Source organism: Spermophilus citellus (genome assembly GCF_964194105.1).
Source record: "Spermophilus citellus genome assembly, chromosome: 8".
NCBI lineage: Eukaryota > Metazoa > Chordata > Mammalia > Rodentia > Sciuridae > Spermophilus > Spermophilus citellus.
Window position 1 is genome coordinate 111615681 of NC_138189.1, and position 24402 is coordinate 111640082.

At 34.7% G+C, this 24402-nt stretch overlaps 1 protein-coding gene across 4 annotated transcripts in view; it reads right to left on the reverse strand.

Moving 5' to 3' along the window:
* The window catches only part of SMARCAD1 (SNF2 related chromatin remodeling ATPase with DExD box 1), an 88292-nt gene that overhangs the window by 43884 nt on the left and 20006 nt on the right, over positions 1–24402 (reverse strand). For all 4 annotated transcript variants that reach the window (XM_081303647.1, XM_081303648.1, XM_081303649.1 and 1 more), the window contains exons 4-8: positions 16587–16755; positions 13127–13193; positions 8085–8185; positions 2437–2538; positions 548–629 (exon numbers count right to left, since the gene is read on the reverse strand). In XM_081303647.1, coding sequence (XP_081159773.1) covers positions 548–629; positions 2437–2538; positions 8085–8185; positions 13127–13193; positions 16587–16755 — 521 coding nt within the window. The remainder of the gene's footprint in view (positions 1–547; positions 630–2436; positions 2539–8084; positions 8186–13126; positions 13194–16586; positions 16756–24402) is intronic.

The window sequence follows — 24402 nt, forward strand, 5'->3', positions numbered from 1 at the left end:
TGATTATAAAATACCACCAAATACAAGATACATCCTGACTAACAGCAGTTAATATGTACAAAATGTTTCCTTTACACTCCATTAGACATGCTGTTAAAAGTAGCCTTCACTGGGTTGGGATGGTATAGCTCAGGGATACAGCAGTTGCCTACCACCTGTGAGGCACTAGGTTCAATCCTTAGCATCACATTAAAAATAAATAAATAAATGTTATTTAAACAATTTTTATATCATCACTTTCAACATCATTTTCAACTCCATTCTTTAGTTGATAGCTAACTGGTTCACTATTTTCTTATAACTAAAATACAGAATATAACAGAGAGTATGTATTTTCTTCTTTTAATTCAGAGGAACTCTACCACTGAGCTCCAACCCCAGTCCTTTTTTAAATTTTTAATTTTGAGACAGGGTCTTGTTAAGTTGACGGTGTTGGCCTTGAATTTACAATCCTCCTGCCTCAGCCTCCCAAATCAATGGGAGATGGAAGGCTTGGGCCAACTTACCCAGCAGGAAGTATGTATAATCAATGACATAGAATAATTACCTTGATCTTCTGCAAACACTTTTAAAGATTCCAGAGCTTCTGTGTACATCCATTCATGTTCCTTGAGTACTTCTCTTAGTTCCTAGAAATAAAGTTATTTGTATTTGTTAAAAATTTCAAATTACCATTGTAGAAATGAAAATGTTTACTTTAAAAAAATCATTTTTTTAGTCGTAGTTGGACACAATACCTTTATTTTATTTATTTATTTTTATGTGGTGCTGAGGATAGAACCCAGGGCCTGACATGTGCTAGGCGAGCACTCTACTGCTGAGCCACAACCCCAGTCCATTTATGCGCTTTTAAAACTAAACTAATCACATTAAAATTGAGAATTCATAGCTAATTGTTTCACACTTGTTTTTATGTTGCTTTATAAATGTTTTCTATGTGATTTCACACCTGCAGATAGGCAAGAACTTTTTTTTTATTTCTAGTTCTCCCTTTGAACACTGAAGGATCAAGAAATGTTTGCCCGATTAAAAATAAAACTTCAAGGCTGAGACAGGAGGATTGCAAGTTCAAAGCCAGCCTCAGCAAGAGCGAGACACTAAGCAACTCAGTGAGACCTTGTCTCTAAATAAAATATAAAATAGGTCTGGGAATGTGGCTCAGTGGTCGAGTGTCCCTGAGTTCAATCCCCAGTGCCAAAAAAATGAATAAATAGAACTTCAATATGCAGTTAGACAAAACACTAATTTTTTAAAAAAATTTTTAAGATGTTGATGGACCTTTACTTTATTCATTTATTTATATGTAGTGCTAGAATCAAACCAGTGCCTCATACATGCTATCTAGGCAAATGCTCTACCACTGAGCCACAACCCCAGCCCTAAGCTTTAATATTTGTAAAGAACAAATATAGCAGTAAGATATTCATTCAGCTCATCAGAATTCAACAAATGTACTACCTGAGTATATATTGGAATATACCAATGAAAGTTTACATGTATTTCAAATGCTAAGAAAACATGTGCTTCAAAATATGATCGTGTGATAAAACAGACCCTTTCAGCAATGGCATATTTAGTTAGCTTGTATTGTTAATGACTCTGGAAGTATTCTTACTACCTGGAAAGGAGAACAAAGTGTATGGAATACTAATACACTGAAATGCAATACTGTACTTTAAAATTCTCCTCTGTCCTCATGGACACCTTCCACCCACCCCCATTCCCCAGGGCTGTAGGGGCAGCCACTCCACCAACTGTGCCCTATTCCAGGTCAGAGAGAGGGGCCTGGGCTATGTCACAGGAGAGAGTAGCCTCCTGAGAGTCTGCAGGAGAGCAAAGTTTATTTTCCTTGCATGTCTGTAAATAAATGGTTTCAATTGGAAAACATTAAAAAAAAAAAGGAAATTTAAAAAATCAAAACAACTAAGCAATTATTTCATGGGTCAACGATTGTATAGATGGCTTTCTAAATGGTTTACATAGTATAAATGAACTCAGTTTTTATTGTTTTTTTTTTATGGTTTGGGTTGTAATGCTGATACTATAATTAGTAAACAAGGTGAATAAACAATGTCAAGAGTTAAAAAGGAGTATGTGGTAGCATACACCTGTAATCCCTGTGACTGGGGGAGCTAAGTCAAGAAGATCAAAAGTTTGACGTCAGCTTCTGCAACTTAACAGTACCCAACACAAATTTAAAAAAGAGCTTTGTAACGTTGTGAACAACCAATAAAAAAAAAAAAAAAAAAATTAAATTAAAAAAAAAAAAAAAAAAAGAAATGGGTATACAGCTCAGTAGTAGAGCATCCCTGGGTTCAATGCCCAGTTTCCAAACTGTAGTATAAAATATTGTTTAAATTGAACCCTGTAAGAATTAAGGGTAAGTATGTATTTGTTTGATTAACTGGTCTCTCTTATCAATGTTATACTACTCACTTGTTTATCAAAATTTGGAAATTCTTTTTGCAATTTCAATACAATACTTTCTTGCTTTTCCCAATTACTGCTAGATTCTGCAGACTCATTTGATTCTTCCCCCTGTAGGAAAGAAAAAAAAAAAAAGAATCAATTTAAGAGATCACCAGTAAAAACAGTATTAAGGTAATGATATTTCTGTTGACTTTAAAAAAAAAAAATTATCGCATTTGATAAGAATGCTTATTTCTCCACAATGTTTACTTATGTTTATGTAAACACTGACAAATTTACGCCTTCAAGGATGAAAAAGATTGCTGATTTCAGATTACTAAAAGAGGACACCAGACATCTATTTGCTCTCTCAAAGCCATTTCTGCATCAACCATGGCCACCTTCGTAGAGCTCAGCACCAAAGCCAAGATGCCCATGTTGGGTTTGGGCACCTGGAAGTCTCCCCCAAACAAAGTCAAAGAAGTTGTGCAGGTAGCCATTGATGCAGGATATCGCCACATAGACTGTGCCTATGTATATCAGAATGAGAATGAGAATGAGGTGGGAAAAGCCATCCAAGAGAAGATCCAAGAGAAGGTGGTGAAGCAGGAGGACCTCTTTATTGTGAGCAAGTTGTGGTGCACCTTCTTTGAGAGGAAGCTTGTGAAGCTTGAAATTGTGGTATATATATTCAATGGAATATTACTCAGCCATAATGGCATAATGACATTTGCCAGTAAATGGATGGATCTGAAGACTATCATGCTAAGTGAAATAAACCAATTCCAAAAAACCAAAGGTTGAATGATTTTGTTGATATGTGGAAGCTAAACCACAATTAAAGGGGGCAGGGGGAAAAGTTCAGTAGATTAGACAAAGGGGAACAAATGGAAGGGAGGAGGGATAAAATAGAAAAGAGAGTAGAATAAATCTAATAATTTTCCTATGTACACATGAAAATACCTAAAGTGAATTCCACCATCATGCCCACTCACAAGAATGAGGTCCTAATTGGAATAAGATATAATCCATGCTTGTATAATTTTACCAAAATGGATTCTATTTTCATATATAATTAACAAAACAAACAAACAACAACAAAAAAAACAAGATATGGGCTAGGGATACAGCTATGTATGTAGAGTGCATAGGCTCTACAAGGCTCTGGGATTGATCCACAGCACCAAAAAAGATACACAATATTTGAAAAACAGCTTGGGAAACAATATAGCACAAGTAAAACATTCAGCATTCAGTAGATGGTGTGCCTTATCATTTACGGTCTGTGCTCAGATCTACCTTTGTGCCAGCTTTGCTGATCCCTGGTGAGGGAGAATATGGAACACATCTGTAAAGCTTTAGAGCTTTACAGAAGTTAGATTATACATGGAGTTTGAACCCAAATCTGTCTCAGTGGAGTCAGGAGTTATGATTCAATCTTGTGATTATTTTTCTAGCTCCAGAACAGTCATATCTGGCAATGTCAAAAAACATTCCTTAGGTCCCTGAGTCACAGAGTCTGGGCCACTATTATAGGAAATACCAAATCTAGGATCCTAGAATTGTCACTCTCATTAACAAGCAGCAAGACCACATTCCTATGGAGACAGAAGAGACTGATGCTACTGACCCATTTCAACATAATATAGTTCCTTAAAGCATACAAAAATTGAATGAGTCTTCAAAAATTATTTCAGCGTATCAAATAATCAGGTGCTGACATGTTACGGCTGTTCTACTATATGTGTCAATTTTACTGAGGAAAGTCAATGAGGAAATGCAGCTGCTTTGTTTACTTGAGGTGGCAATGTCTCACTGTAGCCCAAATGACCTTGAACACAGGATCTTCCCACCTCAGGTTCCCAAGTAGCTGTGATTGGCATTTATTACCATGCCACCATATATTACATAAACACTCTCATTATTACTCCAGGCTTCAACACTGATAGAAATGACTATTCTGATGTTAATTCTTCCAAGCTTTTCATCATGTTTGGATTCTTACCACCTTCTTAATGGAAATTAATATCATAAACATTGATTTTATAGAGTAAGTTATAAATGGTGCCATCACACCTTTATCAAGGAGCTGTATAAGAGGTGGGTTTTTAAGGCAAAAGGAAGAATCTGACACTAGGATTGAGTTCTGCTTTTGTAGAGACAGTTTCATGCACTGTAAGAACTTTTAAGGTTAAGGCTTTTGTTTTGGAGACTTTGTGTTGTTGCAATAATTATTGTCTACAACATAAAAGAATTAAGTGAAAACATTAATGAACAAGGGCAGTAATTTTTGCTATCCTGGAAGCAAACCCCAAGGCTGACTTTAACAATTCCTTTCATAAGGCTCACAATTTGGTGAGTAATAAATTACTACTGGCTTCAGTTTCCAGTCTCCTTTTGGCTCTGGTGCTGAACATCATAGTTACTTGACTTTTTGGAACCTTTAATCATACAGCATGTTGTCTTTCAGATTTGGGTTCTTTGAGATATGCATTCATAACTTTGATAAAACTTGCTTTATCAAACCAAGAATTTAACTCAATGCAGAGCCACCTTCTTCAGGTTAATCCTATATCACTGATTGAAAACTTTTCTGCAGCTTTCTCATCTGCACAAATGACTATGTCAGACCACTAAAGGCTTAGAAAATTATAGCACTGTTTAGAAATCACTAAAGCAAACATTACTGGCACTAAAAGGAGTCACTTTTTGCAGGTTACAGCGATTTCCATTTCAGTCATTGTGTATAAATACAAAGATCTATGTGGAAAAGGTTAACTCATTTTTTCACTTATTAGCCTTGAATCCAAATGTTCAATGATACTTCCTTTTGTTCTATTTCTTTATGATGTATTCTAATTTATTTATTTATTTATTTGGGCAGCAGGATGGGGGTTACTGGGGATTGAACTCAAGCGCACTCAACCACTGAGCCACATCCCCAGTAGTAATTTATTACTCACCTATTCTGTATTTTTATTTAGAGACAAGGTCTCACTGAGTTGCTTAGAGTCTCGCTTTTCACTGAGGCTTGCTTTGAACTCACGATCCTCTTGCCTCAGCCTCCAGCGCCCCTTGCCTTGCTATGTTGTGTTCTTATTGACTTCTGAACACTTGAGTCCAGCCCATCCAAACACTTTCATTTTTGTGGCATTAACTCTGATGGTCCAAAATCAGATTCCTTTGTGTCTATTGCTTGAGATCTATCAGATGGTCTAATTTCTTTCCATTTTCTTGTTTCAAACTTCTCATCAATACTTGAAAACATTTGTTTTGCATTCACTGCATGGCATTTTTTTAACCAGAATGGGATGTCTGGGATGTTGAAAAGAGCATTTTTGTTCTTTTTTATCCCCCCTGAATAGGAAAGTTCACAAATACGAAATAGCAAAACTTTGTAACATAATGCACATGGTAAAATAAGGTGGCCAACAGATGTTTGAGTTGTGTTTTATATATTATATTACTATCTGGCTTGGTTCAACTGGGTGCAGTTTTCTGTGTGTATCTAGTATTTTCTAATGGATAAAATTACACATTAACAAATGCAAATTTTGCGTTACATGTGAACTGCTCTAAACTGCACTGAAACAAATTCACATTTAAAAAAAGGATCAGACTGATCTATTTTTCGCTTGAAGATAGTTTCTGATAGAAGCATACCTATGGCTGTTCCTTAGGACATCAAGTGATCATCAGACACAATCTGGGTATCTGGCCCACCAAGCCTGAAAATAAGTGCTGGCAGCACTAATCCATGAAGTAGAAATGGTATATTTGTGAAGGACTTGAACAGTTCAAGAGAAATAAATAAACTGCCATGTATGGGTGTTTCAGAGCTTCACAGTAACTTCTACAGCTGATGCCAGATAAAGCAAGCAGAAAACTTTAAACTTGGTTTATGAAGAATCTGCATAATAATTAAAGCCAGCCAAAAGTGAACAACTACTATAATACAATCCCGTTTAAGAAAGTAGCTCTGTGCATACCTTTGGGCAGTACATTTTGTGTAGAAAGAAATGTCTTTAAGTATAGTTCAACAAAATATCATGGACAGTGACTGAGGAAAAAGAATAAGACTAAAAGATCAATGACCAGGAAGTCTGAGGAGGAGTTCTAAAATTAGAAGTTACACTCAGAAGAGAATGCTGGAATGACAGTGTTCTATGTGAACATGCCACAAAGGGTGTGTGTGTGTGTGTGTGTGTATATATATATGAAAGGAAATTTGCAGTACATCTACAGATCCCTTACACCTAAACACAAAATTACTTCTGTCAATATTAGTTTCCAGAGGAAGAATGTTTCCATGTAGGACACAGTAACTGTGTCAATAAATTATGGTAGAGCTTGCCACCTAGTTACCTGGGACTTCTTATACCATTAAGTCACAGACCAAAAAGAAAAAAAGTTGCCATGCTAGTTGGGGTAACTTGACTTTGATTTTGGTGACTAATAAGAAATTGTGTCACTGAGTATGCAGACAGGGAGGAGTATGTTTGGATTCACTGAGACATCTCTTAGTGGTTCTGTTTGCAAAGTAAAAGTTAATGGAAACCTATAGTGACCCAATAAGAGAAAAAACTCTCTTATTTGCAGGTATGCAGTGCTATAGCTTAAGTGTGTCCTTTCAAAACTGAAATGCTGAAACTTGCTCCAGAGGCTGATGCAGGAAGACTGAGTTCAGAGCCTTCCTCAGCAATTTAGCAACTCAGCCAGACCCTGTCTCTAAATGAAATAATAAAAATGGCTGGGGATGTATCTCAGTGATTAAGCACCCCTGAGTTCAATCCCTGGTACCAAAAAAAAAAAAAAAAAAAAAAAAAGTTGGGGTTGTGGCTCAGTGGTAGAGTGCTTGCCTAGCATGTGTGAGGCATTGGGTTTGATTGTGAGTGCCACATATAAATAAATGAATAAATTAAAAGTCCATCAACATCTGTAACAAAATTGAAAAAAAAAAAAAACCTTAATCCCCATTATGGTGATATCAGGAGGCTCCAAGGAGGTGGGGCCATTTATGAAGTGATTAGGGATTTGATGCCCTTGTAAAAGGGTCTGAGGAGGGAGCTCCACGTTTTTGCCCCTTCCATTCCTTGTGCCTCTCCCTAAGATACAACGGCAAGATGCTACCTGGGAAACAGAGAGGAGCCAAACACAACTTATTAACACCTTGATCTTGGATTTCACAGCATCAAAAATTATGAGAAAGAAACTGCTATTCTATATAAATTAACCATTCTGTGGTATTTTGTTATAGCAATACAGACTAAAACATGTAGTTAATATTAACAGAATCATCTAGAATAGCTTTAAGTAGTTGCTATTGAAGAAGATCAAATAGTGGTGATGAGAGCTGTTCTTCATGTGTTATACAATACATATATGTAACTTTTATGAAATAAAACTTAGAAGCATTTTATTCTCTCAAAAAGTTAATCAACCACATTACAGTTTTTTTAAAAATCTATTTTATGATTCAAAGAGATTAGCAATTCATACTGCAAAAATTTTTTTAAAAAGCAAAACCAGCCACAAACTGAATCCAAACGTAAGTTCCCTGATTTAGTTTTCAAAGAGAAAAGACTAATTAAATTCATTCAGGTGAGTTTTCAGTTCTGATATCTGTAAGACTCAACATATCCTAAGTGCGACACTGCAATTCCCATAAAACTTACATGATCCAGTCTTGTCTTTTTTAAAGATTGATCTTCGTTAAATTCATCCTCCTCATATGGCTCTGAAGAAGATGATAATTTTCTTTTCCTGGGCCCACCACCTTTTAAAACAGAAACATGCTCAAAGTTTGCACAGAAATAACAGGAATCAATTTAATTCAAAACAAAAATATGTAATAAACTTGAGTCAGTTCCCTTGAAATTGGGCCTGATGTTCTTTCTTCTACATATGACTAGACTGAAGGAAGAGTGAATAGATACTCTTTGTTGGTCTTTGTTTGTTTACCCAAAGTAGAAATCATTTTAATACTGTACTTGTAAACTATCACTTTATTAATGTTAAAAGTACTCTCTCCAAATTTACAATTAATTCTACAAAGTGATAATGGGATTCCAGTGACTGAGTATTCAGCAGTGAAAAAAAGTGAACTACTGGGGCTGGGATTGTGGCTCAGCAGTAGAGCACTCATCTAGCACGTGCAAGGCCCTGGGTTCGATCCTCAGCACCACATAAAAATAAATAAATGAAATAAAGGTATTGTGTCCAACTACTTCTAAAAAATAATTATTTAAAAAAGTGAACTATCAAGGCTAAGTTATCAAAAGCATCACAGATGCCATTAATTGTCTACCATGTACCAGATTTTGCACAAGGCCTTTTATAAACTACAATTTTATTTGCTTTTCACAATAAACTTACAAAGTAGGTAACATTTTATTTTACAAATGAGAAGGAACTCATATATACAGAAATTAAGCGAGGAATGTTTTCAACATAAAACAAGCAAGTGTAACAGTATGAGTAACAGGAAATCAGCACATTCTGCCAAGACTGAAACAAAAACAAATAAGCTACATAATCTTAAGAAGTGTTACGTATTTATACTTTTTATACCATGTATCTATTTCTGAAACACTTGGAATCTCAAGAGTGCCAATTCCTTAGACAGATTGCTGTTACCTTCGAAGCACTGCTAAAAGCCCACAAAAGTTTCACCATTTTAGCATTAATTTTATCAGAAGCCTAACTGTGCACAAAATATATGTACATACCTGACAACTTTTGAGTTGTACGATTAAAAATCTCATAGCAGCCATTACAAAATAAAACTGAATGTTATAAACCTTTAAAGCATGAATATTTGAGGGTTTCCTACTGATTCATTTCATGATATAAATATGCATTCTGCATATTTGTGACATCCATATTTAAAAATAATTATCTAGGTACTCAGTCATTTCCTAAAAAGAGACTCCTCCTTGAAACCAATAAATAAATTTTTATTTTATCTTCTGAAATAAAAACTTTATAGGTACATATATTTCAAAAAATACTACATAAAAATACCCTTATTAGTTTTTGTTTGTTTGGTGCTAGGGACCAAACCCAGGGGCACTTAGCCACTGAGTCACATCCCTACCCTTTAAATTTTTTTTTTTTTTTTTTAAATTTTGAGACAGAGTCTTGACAAATTGCTGAGGCTGGCCTCAAACTTGTAATCCTCCTGCCTCAGCCTCCCCCTCCCAAACTGCTGGGATTATAGACATGTACCATCACATCTGGCTCCCTTTATTGTTTAATATACAGGATGATACTGTTTATAAAAAGATTAAAATTTATGGTAAAACCAATGTTTACTGTCATGATTTCGGACCTGTCCAAGACTGCTCAGGTTAAAAAGCCTTTTGTTGGGTTGCTCAGTAGAGAGCTGTTGTTGCCTACTATCTGCAAGACTCTGGGTTCAATCAGATAAAAGGGGGAACCTTTTGTTGAAAATTGTGCTAATATACCCCAAACAGTTTCTTGTCTTTATGACATAGTACATTAAAGATTATCTTGTCCAGAGCAACAACATACACCTGTAATCTCAGTTACTCAGAAGGCAAGAGGATTTGTAAGTTCAAGGCCATCTGGGCAACTTAGTGATGCCCTGTCTCCAAAATAAAAGAATGGGGGATGTAAGGCCTGGATTGTGGCTTAGTGGTAGAGCTCTTGCCTAGCACATGTGAGGCAATAGGTTCAAACTTCAGACCACATAAAAATTAATAAGTAAAATAAAGGTATTGTGTCCATCTACAACTAAAAAAATAGAAAAATAAAAACTTTTAAAAAAAAGAAGAGGGGATATAGCACAGTGGTAGAGTACTTCCCTTTATGTGACAGACTCTGGTTCAACCCATAATACACTAAAAACCAACCAACCAAACAAAAAACCTCCACCCCCCAAAGCTGTCTTATCTCCAAGGTTAGACAAATTTGATCATCTATACTTACCTCCGAGTTTACTCCACTAAAACTGAGGATGTCTGATATGACTATCCTGTCCATTCCAAGATGCAGCAAGAAAGTTTACTTAAAAAACCAAAACCTAATTCTTATTTCCTTGTAATTTACCACTTAATACTTTAAACAACAACATGTGAAAATGCAGCATAGGAACTGGGCTTGTGGCTCAGTGGTAGAAAGCTAACCTAGAATGTGCAGGGCCCTGGGTTCAATCCTCAGCACCAATAAAAATAAATGAATGAAATAAAGGTATTGTATCCAACTACAACCATATATATATATATATATATATATATATATATATATATATATATATATAATGAAAATGCAGTATAAGGGTAAGAAGAAAAATTTAGCTAGAGTTTAAATTTGATGAGGATTATAAACTCTGTAACAGCTGGGTTTATATTAACTTTGCTTTGTTACATGTCCTTAGTGTGAAAGCAAAAAAGAATATGTAAAAGTTTCCCAAGCCACATGCAATTCAACAAATGTTATCTAAGCCTGTCATTTTTTAGCTTTAAAATAAGCACTAGAGTTGAGAGCGGTGGTGCATGCCTATAATCCCAGTGACTCAGGAGGAGGATTGCAAGTTCAAAGGTAGCCTCAGAAACTTACCGAGGCACTTAGCAACTCAGGGAGCCCCTGTCTCTAAACAAAAAGTAAAAAAGGGATGTGGCTCAGTGGTTAAGCACCCCTGGGCTTAATCCCCAGTAACAACAACAATAACAACAAAAAAAGCACTAAGGGTGTTATTGAGGAAGACACATTTAACTGTCTCCTGTACCACTTTGAATAACAGATGGCCCATAACAAGTAATTTTTGACATTCACTACGTTCTTAATGTATGCCAGGCACCACAGTAAGAAAGTTAACATTAACTTTTATCAGTTCTTTACAACAACCTATGAGTTCAGCACTATTTTTATACTATTTTGCTGCCGAGGAAACAGAGAAGAGTTAGACAACACTACCTAAGGTCACACAGCTGGTAATTAGAAGACAAAAAAAGAATCTTGACGTTCCATGTAGGTAGTAACCACAAAATACTGTTTCCTTGCTCAAAGTGAAAGAAACAAAAGGTTTAAAATATTTCCTACAGATGAAATCATATCACATTTATGAGCCATTTTAACTCATCCACTTAACAGGAAGAAATGAGGTAGATAACTAAAGAGGGATGATGGTCCCAAGTAAACATATTATTTTCTATTTCTGTACACATTTTAAGTATCAAAAAATTTTAAAAAGTAGAGAAATCCACTTAGGAAAATGAACATTCATCACACAAGCATTAACTAGCCAATCATTAGCAAAAATAACATGGAAGTATATACAAAGAATTAAAATTGGGGGCTGGGGTTGTGGCTCAGAGTTACAGCGCTCACCTAGCACATGTGGGGTGCTGGGTTTGATACTCAGCACCACATAAAAATAGAGGTATTGCATCCAGCTACAACTAAAACAAAACAAAACAAAACAACAACAACAAAAAAGAATTAAAATTGACCGGGCATAGTGGTGCACGCCTGTAATCCCAGAGGCTCAGGGATGTTGAGACAGGAGGATTACAAGTTCAAAGCCAGCCTCAGCAACTGTGAGGCACTAAGCAACTCAGTGAGACCCTGTCTCTAAATAAAATACAAAATGGGGCTGGGGATGTGACTCAGTGGTCAAGTACATCTGAGTTCAATCGCTGGTACCAAAAAAAAAAAAAAAAAAAAAAAAGAATTAAAATTGTGCATATCATTTGAGGAACCTAATTTGAAATTTAGCCTACAGAAATAACATAAAGGTGTATATATAATGGTATTTAATACTATAATTCTATATTACTGTAATGTTTTATATCAATGGAAACATAATTGCTAATAGGAAGTTAGTTAATAAACTAATCCTGTGAGTAGTCCCATGAAGTTACTTTAAAAATTTTTTAAAAATCTGATTGAACTGACCAAACTATTCATGATAAATGACTTTATAAAAATTAAAATCACTATTTTTTATTTTATAATCTAATGTATGTGTGTGACTGGTATATATAAACACAGGAAAAAGTTGAGAATGATATTAAGCAGATTTAAGAGTTATTAATGGAGCATAAGTTTACTTTCACTACTTTAAATGTTTTTTGAGTAGTAGCATTACAGGTGAATTTTTTTTATATGTACATTTAAAGAAAAATTGAGACAGCACTTGCTAAAAAATTGGAGATTTTAAAAAATATTATAAGCTCCTTCAAATGCATTTATTTTTGTATCAGAAGCCTGAAACATAACATAAATATTTACTCAATGAAGGAATGCTGATTACCAGCTAATGACTTTCCATAAGACATTATGTTCCTACTGACTCAGATTTGGAGACCTGTAAATAAAACCATAATGCAATTAGAAAGGATAATTAAGAAAGAAAATATACCTTCCACAACTTCACTCTTACGGGATTTGATCTGTAAAAACAAGAAAATCTACCCGTGAGAAACTGCCCCCTCTTTCTTGGGGGGAAAGGAAAAAAAAAAAGAAATCATCAACCTAGAAATCTGGTTTCCAAATAGCTGTATGACCTCAGTTAAGTTGCTTAACCTTCTTAACCTTCAGTTTCTTCATCTAAAAAAAAATGGAAGCTATTACCACTTCACACATTCTTGAAAGAATTCATGAAGGTGCTGGATAAATTGTAGAGCAATATTAATGAGAATATATTATTAAATAACTAATAAATCAGCATGATTTAAAACTAAGTCAAGCATACCTGCGTCACCAAACATCAGCAAGGCAGCAGCAATTGCCCCATCCATAGTGCTTGTTGATTCAATCAACTAACAGAAAGAGAAAAGAAAAATGTTTTTAAAAGAACACTTAAGAAATATTTAAAACAAACATATTATACAAGGTATTATCATTTAAGTTCATTAAGTTGTATGATCAATTTTCACAAAACCTAGGTTATTTAAAAAGTCTAAACTTACCTAAGCATAACTTAAAATTTGATTTATTCATTATCAGTATAAAGAAAAATCAAAACAATCAAATATACACAGCATATTCTAGGTTTCTGTCATTTTAACTACAATGTTTGACATTAAAGCCTTGAAAACTTCCTATCTGTTTATTTAGGCACTGAGCTATGTAGGATGCGGAGAGAGGGACAGAAATGGGGAGAAAGAAAGGAGAGGGGCAAACAGAGATACTTACGTAATTCCTTTTTTCACTTCTGGGGGTAAAAATTACAATTTGGCTCCTTTAAAAACTGGATACTTGGGCTGGGGTTGTGGCTCAGAGGTAGAGAGCGCTCACCTAGCAAGCGTGAGGCACTGGGTTCTATCCTCAGCACCATATAAAGTAAAAATCAAGACATTGTGTCCACCTATAACTAAAAAATAAATATTTTTAAAAACCTGGATATTTCTATTTATTTATTTGGTACCAGGTATTGAACCCCTGGAGCACTTAACCAGTGAACCACATCCCTAACCCTTTTTTATTTTGCTGCAGGGTCTCACAAAATTGCTGAGGCTGGTCTCCGGAGTCACTGGGATTACAGGCATGTGCTACAGCAGCCAGCTAAAACTGGATACTTCTTACATGAATGAAAGGGCTCTTGATTGTTCCTGTTTCTGAATTGCTTGAAGTTTTTCAAGAACATGTGTATATATTACTTACATTAGCAATTTCAAGGTAATGTATTTATATCATTCAGTAATATATTAAATTTTAGAAAAAAATAAACCATCCCATATTTTTTTCTCATTATTTCCCTTATTTTCAATAATTACCAAAGATCTTACTTCTTTAAATAAGCTATTTTTGTACTAAATGAAAGTCTCTAATCAAATATAAGAATGTTTCCCTCCATACAAGTTTTCCCTAATCTTATATGCATAGATATCCTGTAAGTCCCTCTTCTTATTATTTTTTAAGTTGTAGACGGACATACAATATCTTTATTTTTATGTGGTGCTGAGGATAGAACCCAGTGCCTCACACATGCAAGGCAAGCGCTTTACCACTAACCTATAGTCCTAGCCCCCCTCTTCCTTTTCAAAATAGCCAAAACATATCCTTATCAAGCCTAGGACTAAATTTATATTTCACAACTTCTTAAATTCCTTTATATGGGTCTAAAAACTTGCATACTAGTTTATAAATATCACCTTTAATGATATTTGAACTAATAAGGATCACTTTATTAGTTTCTTGAAGAAACACATTACTTCAAGAGAGTGCTCTGCTTTGGAGTGAGTGATATGCTAAATTTCTACAACTTCAGATATTGATTAATGAAGTCAGAGACATGTATACCAATGTTATTTTCCCACCAAAATTATAAAATTAAAGAAAAATATTTCTGTAGGAATGAAATCTCTTTAAAGATAGACAATCAAGCTAGATATTTTTCAAATGAGATTTATTCTTTTATGCTCAATATTTTAAATATTCCATCAAGTTTATTTGCTGGAAGCTCTTTCCTTATTACTTCTTTCAAACACTTACAAATAGCCTCTGTAACTACTAGCAACTACATCAGTTTTGATTTTAGAAAAAATTACATGAGCAGGCAAGTAATACTGTTGGCAAGGAAAAATGTAGACTACAGATGTCACAGAAGTTTCATTTAGCCAACAATGAAGTACCAAAATGATTTGGGGGAGGGAATCCAGTAGGTTTATATTAAAAATGACAGAAAAGATGGTAGTAATTAAATTTACTTTAGTGTTCTTCAAACTGGTAGGCATAAGCCAAGCTTTTTCACAGACATGTTTTGTTTGGACTAAACAGCATTTTAGTTTCTGTCTTTCTTTAAACTGGTTAGTACTAAAAGGAATAAAATGCATGCCATAAGAGATATAACCTCTAAATCTGCTAAGTAAAAGGAGCCAGTAAAAACTATCACAGAATATATGATCACTTTATATGAAATGTCCAGAGGGGGCAAATCAATAAAGATCAGACCAAAAAAAAACCAAAGTGGAGTAGGGTTGAGGATGTAGTTCAGCAGTTGAGTGCATGGACTCTGCGTTTGAACATATACAAGGCCCTGGGTTCAATCCCCAGCACCACATATACACACACACATAAAAGTGATTTCCCAGAGCTGGGGGACAGAGGAAGGAGTGACTGCTTATGGGTAGGAGGCTTCTGTTTGAAATGATTATAAAATGTTCTAAAATTGTAGTGATTCATTGCACAACTTGGTAAACACACACACAAAAAAAAACCCCACCAAATTATACAAAATGATCTTTAGAGAATACAAAGTATATCCTCAATAAAACTGTTAAAATGGTGACAGCACTAAATAAAAATCAAACCTTTTAACTTTAGTTGAAAAACATGACTATCTAGTACAATAGTTATCACTCACAGCTCACATGGCCATATCCTGCTACAGATAAGAAGTAACTACCCCTTTTAGAAAAAGCACATATTCCACAGTATGCTAATGCCTACCACTTCAAAGATATCTGCCTAGCCTACACAGATATAGTAACTTTTAGCCTCAGATTACAAGAAGGGAATTGGTGCAATAGATGAAAAGATTAAAAAATTGAGATTTTGCAATTACACGATACTCCCCTTCAACTAATAATTGGCAGAGCTACTTGTTTACTAATAAATTATTTACTAATATTTAGACATTTATTCCCTATCTGATACATAATCAATTGGTCAATTTTTATTTTCTCTTATAACAAGAGATACCTACTACAGATCAAACTTTATGCAGTCAACTATAGCCACTTGTTTCTACAGTTAAATCAGTATTTCTCAGCAAAGGTGTGAATACCAGGATAATCCTTTCTTATAGAAGACTTTTCAGTACTGTAGGGTATTTAACATTATTGGCTTCAGGGCACTAAATGGCAATACCAATCATTTATTATTATGGGGGTGGGGGTTGGGGTGGGTTCTGATCTTTACAAGTGTTTCTAGTGAGAGGTTCTATTCAAGCACAACTAACAACTTACAACCTACCTGGGCTAGAAAGGTTTACATTATTTTAATAGTTATAGGTGAATAATCACACCTATTAACGAGTTAAGACTCATTTCTGGTATTCACCTTTATTAAATAAAATGAAAACTAATAATTTCTTCAAAGATAAAGTATCTTTAGCAAACTAACCACCAACCACTAACTATAACGTTGGACTCAGGAGAGATTTCATCACTACTACAGCTATAATAGCTAATTACTATAAAAGATATAACCTTAAGTAAATCATTGTCACTTCTTTGTGGAAAAAGTTCCTTCAAGGTCTGAAGTTTAGCATCTTTAAGGTCTTCCAATTCTGAAAGGTCTTCCAATTCTGAAATATCATCATTTCTTTGTGCCACGGTAGGAAGGCCTTGGGACTCTTCATCTTCAGATGGCTCAGACCTAAACATTTTTCAGAAGAAGAAAAACATTTTTAATGTATTGCTAATGCCTTTTCATTATATTGTCTACATGTTTACACACAATATAGAACATTTGTGCATTTTTTCAATATTAACTGTAATCTATGTTTGTCAAAGAGTAAAATAACTGTTTTTCATTTCAGTATTGTTAGGTGTGTAAGTCTAATTACCAAATCAGCATACTTTGAAGAAAATCTCAAATTATCTGGGCTGGCATGGAAAAGAACAACGGGAACTACCTGGCATTTATTTTGTTAAGATTTAAATACATTTACTAAATACGCGCCTACTCTTTCCTATTTTTCACCATTACTGTACATCTCAGATACTGTAATCCTGCTCCTAAGAAATCAGGAAACTTACACTGATACAAAGATAAAAGAATTTTCAGGGCTCAGTAATCAGGACCTAAGTGTTAACACTGGAATGATCTCATTCAATAGAAGTATCTTTGCCAGGAACAAAACAATTCCTCAGCAAAAAGCATTTGTTTAACATGAGGGCTTATTCTTCGACAACTAATTTTTTTTTGTTTTTCTTTTTTTTGGTTGTTTTTTTTTTCCGACAACTAATTTTAATCCTGTTCTGTTTCATTTCATGTTTGACATTCAGTGTTAATTCACTTTATATATCCTCAGTTAAAAAAAAAATCTCACTTTGAAATCTGGTTTGCTATATATATATGGTATAGGTATTCTAGAAATCAGAACTAAAATAGTAACAAATGGGTAAATTATAAAACCAGAGAAAAGACAGCAAGGTAGGAAATACTAAAGTATATTCCTAATGTCAGTGAATGCAGATTTTACTATGTAGCTAATTCTACTTTTAGACTGCTTTCTAAACACATATTTCTATACATATTTACAATAGCTCTCTTGTGTCTTTCAGGGCACTGGTAATGCATGAGAACATTCAAAAGCAAATTCCCAAGGACTAAGAAATGTATACTACAAAGCTTCTAGGTTGACTTCTTGAACTTTGTTCTAAGAAACTGATCTCATAAAGTAAATAAATCTCTTCCTTTATCATTATACTTTCAAGTATAGAAAGACAATTACACATGTCTCTTTTCCATTATTATACCTGAACTTATCAATCTTGACACGATCAACTCTGAATTTGCATTCTGCTTCATTACTTTCTTCCTTCCCTTCTTTGTCTCCTAAAGAAATCATTCAAGTTGGAATTCTTTTACAATTTCTCCCCTGTATAACCCCTTTCAAAGATCTTTACTCTTCAGGCTGTCATGTAATTTCTACATAGTGAAGAGACTCACACCACTTATAGTGGGACACACTCAGGTACCTCTTGATATACTAAGCATTAATAATTATTATGCTTTGGATTTAACTTCCAGTTTACAAGAAATTCAAGTGACAGGAGGAATTAAATTCAACAACATTGTAAGAATAAAAATGTTTTCTTCAGGAAAAGACTAGATCTCTTCAATAAGTTAAAGTCTCTAAAACAGAGGAGGGGGGTGGTCAAGTATGGTGGCACCTATAATCCCAGCTACTTGGAAAGATGAGGCAGAAAGATTCCAAGTTTGAGGCCAGGCTAGGTAACTTGGCCAGATCCTCTCTGAAAATCAAAAGGGCTCAATGGTCAAGTACTCGCTTTGCTTAGAATATGCTGGGTCCTAGGTTCCACAGTATCACACAGAAAAGCAGGAGTCAAAGTAGACTATATTAGTTATAAGAGTTGAATCATAATAATTTAGTAGATGTTCCTTTGTTTGGATCCTACTTTGAAAAACCAGATATAAAATACATGACAGCTGAATATAGACAGGAAATAGAAGATGACAGAGAATTATTGATTGATAATCATATTGATTTTTTTGGTGGGGAGGCAGATGAATAATCAAGTACTAAGGGGGATATGTTGGGATGTCTGTAACTGACTTTAAATATTTCAGCTGAAAATAAAAGGGAATTAGGGAAAATAATCATTAAATCTATGAAGTAGGTTTACAGATGTTCGTTATGTACTAATTTTATTTTTTTATTTTTTTAAAGAGAGAGAATTTTTTAATATTTATTTTTCAGTTTCGGCGGACACAACATCTTTGTTTGTATGTGGTGCTGAGGATCAAACCCGGGCTGCACGCATGCCAGGCAAGCACACTACCGCTAATTTTATTTTCTTGTATGCTTTAAAAAAAATAAAAGGAGGGGCTGTGATTGTGGCTCAGTGGTAGAGTGTTTGTCTAGCATGTATGAGGCACTGGGTTTGATTTTCAACACCACATATAAATACACAAAAAGGACTATCAAGAACTTAAAAAAATACTTTTTTAAAAAAAAGGAAAATCTATAAAATAAACAAGAGACAACCACTTGTTCTTTTATGTGATCTCCTGTTGAAAGCAAGGTCCCCTTTCTCAATGCCAGAGATTCCTGTCCTTTGTTCTTTTTACAGGACTTCTGCTTTATCTATCTTTCTACTCAATCTTTTTTCTGTCTAAACTCTTCCTCCTAATCCTACAAGATTAGGATAGTAATCTTGTTCTCAAGATTACATTCATAATTCAATTAATTCAATGTGCCAGAAATTTTAGGCACTGGGGACACAGCAGCAGAAAAGTAAATTCTGGGCTGGGATTTTAGTGCAGTGGTAGTGTGCTTGCCTAGCAAGTGTGAGACACTGGGTTCAATCTTCAGTACATAAAAACAAACAAAACAAATAAATAAAGGCATTGTGTCCATTTATAACTAAAAATATTTTTAAAAAAATAAATTCTCGGGCTGGGGATGTGGCTCAAGCCGTAGCGCGCTCGCCTGGCATGCGTGCGGCCCGGGTTTGATCCTCAGCACCACATACCAATAAAGATGTTGTGTCCGCCGAGAACTAAAAAATAAATATTAAAATCTCTTTCTCTCTCTCTCTCTCTCTAAAAAAAAATAAAATAAATAAAAAAATAAAACAAATTCTCGGGTGCTGGGGTTGTGGCTCAGTGGTAGAGCGCTCGCCTATTACGTGTGAGGCCCTGGGTTCGATCCCCAACACCACATAAAAATAAGTAAATAAAATGAAGGTATGAAATAAAAATAAAAAAAATAAATTCTCGGTCACAAATTTTATTAGACTCATTTTTCCTGCTTCCTTATTTCTGCGTGGTTCCAAATCTACTGTTTTTATTTATTTTGTCCCAACACTTCAGAGAAACTGCTCTCATTAAGGACAAAAATGTCCTCTACTTAGGTAACAGGGATAAAAACTTGCTTATCTAAGTTTCCCTCAGTGGTTGTCATTGACAAGCACTATTAATGACAATTGACAAGCCTATCCTTGAAAACTTGGCCCTACCCTCACTCATGGGTTCTCCAAGGTTACTTCTGATTTTTCTTTACTTCTCTGTCCTTAATCTCTAAAACTGGCTCTTCTTTTTTTCCTTTTACTTTCTTGAATTACTGATGTTACTTGGGATTCTGTCTTCCGTTCCTTCTTGTCTATATGTGCTTCCTTGAATCAACTGACAAGTTTCTAATACCTACATCAATGGGTTTGGGGGGGGGGCGCTGATTTTGCTACAAAAGAACAGCAGTGATGTCTAGACAGATTTTTTTTTTTGAGAGAGAGAGAGAGAGAAAATTTTTTAATATTTATTTTTTAGTTTTCGGTGGACACAACATCTTTATTTTATTTTTATGTGGTGCTGAGGATCGAACCCAGCGCCCGCGCATACCAGGTGAAAACACTACCATTTGTGCCACATCCCCAGCCCTAGACAGATTTTTGATTATTTTGATTTGATATGTACTTCTGGCATTTAATGGGTAAAGGTCAGAGATGATGCAAAACTAATCATACTACAATGTAAATATAAAGTAGAGTCCTCACAACAAAGATTTATCTGCACCCAAATGTCAAGGATGTCAAGGTTAAGAAATTCTGATTGTGCTAAGAATGTAAGCTCAGTGATAGAGTGCTAGCCTAGCATAAATAAGGCACTGGATTCCATCGCTAGCACTGAAAATGAGATAAACCCTGATGACCAAAATGCTCATATGTGGGGACTGACTCAATTAAACTATAGAACACTCAACTATGGAGCTGAAAAAAAGATGAAATAGCAATAGCAAATTAATGATTCAATAGTGGCCTGAAAATATTAAATGGAAAATTCTAAAAACTAACTGTTCATGTTTTAAATAACTTTTAATCATAGAATATAATTGTTCTAATTTTTTAATATTTTTTAGTTGTAGTTGGACACAATACCTTTAAGTATTTTTATGTGGTGCTGAGGACTGAACTTAAGGCCTTGCAAATGCTAGGCGAGGGTTCTACTGCTAAACTACAACCCCAGCCCTAATTATTCTAATTTTTATTAGTTATTGCTATTTGTCATTATGCCTAATTTATAAATTAAATTTTATTACAGGTATGTATGTATAGAAACAAGACAATATATATAGCATTCAATACTAACCAGTTTCAGGCTTCTACTATTGTCCATGAAATGTATATCCACAGATAAGGGGGAGTTACTATACATATGTAGTATACCATATTTTGTGTAAGAAAGAAGAAAAAAATGTCAGATGAGCTGGGTGTGGTAGTGCAATTGGGAGGCTAAAGCAGGACGACCTCAAATTCATAGTCAGCCTCAACAACTCAGTAAGGCCTTAAGCAACTCCGCAAGACCCTGCCTCAAAAAAAAAAAAAATATGTAAAAAGGGGCTAGAGATGTTGCTCAGTGGTTAAATGTCATGGGTTTAATCCCCAGTACCCCTTCTCCCCCGCAAAAACAGATGAAACAAAACCAGTATAACCAAGTAACTAAACAAACTGGTTATTTCTGAGGTGGGATGGGGGCAGGGTTGGAATGGAGAAGAAAAAGCAAAGGGAGTAAGGGAGTGAGACTCAGATTCTGAGTATATCCTTTATAGAGTTTTGATTTCTGAGATCTTGTTAATATTTTAAATGTTTTCAAATTTTAAAACAGGGGCCAGGTGTGGTGGCCTGTAATTACACCTGTAATCCCAGTGGCTCGGGAGGCCAAGTCAGGAGAATTGCTAGTTCAAAGCCAGCCTCCTCGACAAAAGTGAGGTGTTAAGCAACTCAGTGAGAACCTGTCTCTAAATAAAAAACAGAAAATAGGGCTGGGGATGTGGCTCAGTGGTTGAGTACCCCTGAGTTCAATCCCTAGTACCCTTGGGCCCTGCCAAAAAGTCTAAACAGGGACAACATAAATATCTTAAAAAAAAATAAAGTTAATGAAACTGGGTATATTTCAAATGAGTAACTGAGAAAAATTTAAGTATATACCTTAACTCTAAAGACAAAACGAAACTTATAAATAAATCTTGAGCTCAATTTGTTGAGCCTAATGGTCAAATGATACAGATACAGCAATTCTGAAACTATTTTAAGCATACTTGATGCCTACAAAAATTAGTAAGTATACTGATATTGATCAATTTCTGTCAAATAAATACAGAACCAGAGATAAAAAATAGCCTTGTAGTGACAATTAGAATGAAGGTATCATAACAAACACAAATTTTCACATTTTCTTTTTCTCTTCCATCTTCCCTCCGAGACCCTAGATCATTCCGTTAAAAGGGCAATGCCATAACCTCTAACTTCACCCAGTAACAAAGAAATAACTCTTCTTGTTCACAAATTTAAATATACCATTCCCTACTAAAAGCAATCCAGAGCTACTTGAGAAATGGCCAATTCCCATTTCAGTCCTGGGGCAGGGAAAGTGCAAGTCTGGAACATCTTGTACCAAGAAAGGGAGGCTCAAAAAAAATTGAGAGGAATTTCTCAGACAGACATAATGGCCTGCTTGAAGGGGCCCTCATCTGCCAAAACGGTACTTTGAGCATCAAAATGAATAAGCAAGGAGTGGTAGCATTCAACTCTAATCTCAGGAACTTTGGAGGCTTTGGCAGGAAGATCACATGTTCTAGGCCAGCCTGGGTAATTTAGTAAGATCCTGTCTCAAAAGAAAAAGAACAGGGATGTATAGCTGAGTGGTAGAGTCTTGCATAAAAATGTTTGAGGCCTTGGGTTTAATATTCAGTACTGGTAACAAAACAAAACAAAACAAAAAACCACATAGTGATAGATTAGAAACTAATGAATCAGCATCTATGAGACCATAATGATGGATAATATTGTACTACATAAATAAATGAATAAATTTCTTTACAGAATACTGAATAATAAAAGTGTAAGTTTTATAGTGACAGAACATCACCATTTTACAACTACCTCTGTCAAAACTGAGCAAAAATAAAGATGCCAAAACTGAGTTTAAAAGAAAATAGAACCATTACCCAATCCCAAGTATCTCTCCACATTACTTAAGTATTACAAAATGGCAACTTTATAGAAGAAACCTAGCTAGGATAAAGAAAACAGAGTGATCAAAGTTCATTTAATCAATAAAGGACAAATAGATATCATGTGCCTCCTAATAAGACACACTGAGAAGAACATGAAATCACTTATGATTTATTCCTTCTGTCTAACTTAAAATTTAATTATGAAAAAACACCAAGTAAACCCAAGTATGAAGTCATCCTATGAAAATCTGACTTGTTACTTCAACAGTGAATAAATATCATGAGAAACAAACAAATAAAAACACTGAGAAAATTTTGAGATTAGACAAAATAAAAGAGATACAACAAACTAAATCCAAATGATCCTGGGGAAAAATTACTATAAGATATTCCTCAAAATATGGTACAAGCGGGCTGGGGCTGTAGCTCAGTGGTAGAGTACTTGCCTTGAATGTGTCAGGCACTTGGTTTGATCCTCAGCACCACATAAAAATAAATAAAGATATTGTGTTCATCTACAACTAAATATATATATATATATATATATAAATATAAATAAATACACACACACACACACACACACACACACATATATATATATATGGTCCAAGGATTAATTGCTAGTCCTCCAATTCCAATTGCTTGTCTGTCCATGACAAAATAAGTAATCTGTACTAGAAAGTAAAACAACTACATTAAAAACATTGCTTAGTTCAGCTGAATTTTTTCCATTGCCAAGACTTAGGAACAAATAACTTTGATTTACAATTTAGGGCATACTCCTATTCACAAACCAGTACTTTGAGTAGAAATGCTACAAAGACATTATTAGGATAAACAGTATTATATCAATGTAATTGGTATTCTGAATTTGAAATACTGAAATTATGTAAGTAAATGAATGATAATGCAAATGTGGAGAAATGTTATAATGGATGACTCTTCTTGAAAGGACTGTGGGAGCTGATATTATTTTTGCAACTTATCTATATATTTGTAACTTTTTCAAAATAGAAAGGAAAAAGAGTGTTGGTGGGGAGGGGCAAATATATCCATTTTCCTCAGAATTAACCATGCAAGACCTTCACTATTTTCTATTTCAGAATGAGGCATGCTTGCCATACATTTATGTAAAAAGTTCAATTTAAGAGGAAGTTCCCATCTTACTGTTTGCAGCAGACAGACCTGATTTCTTGCTCTTTCTTACAACACATTTTTTCGCTTAAGTTTCTAGAAGATCATAAAACTTCTATGTCAATAGCTGGCTACGTCTTAGAATCTCCAACAAGTTTCTTCTCATCTCTGACTCTAAAATCCTGAGT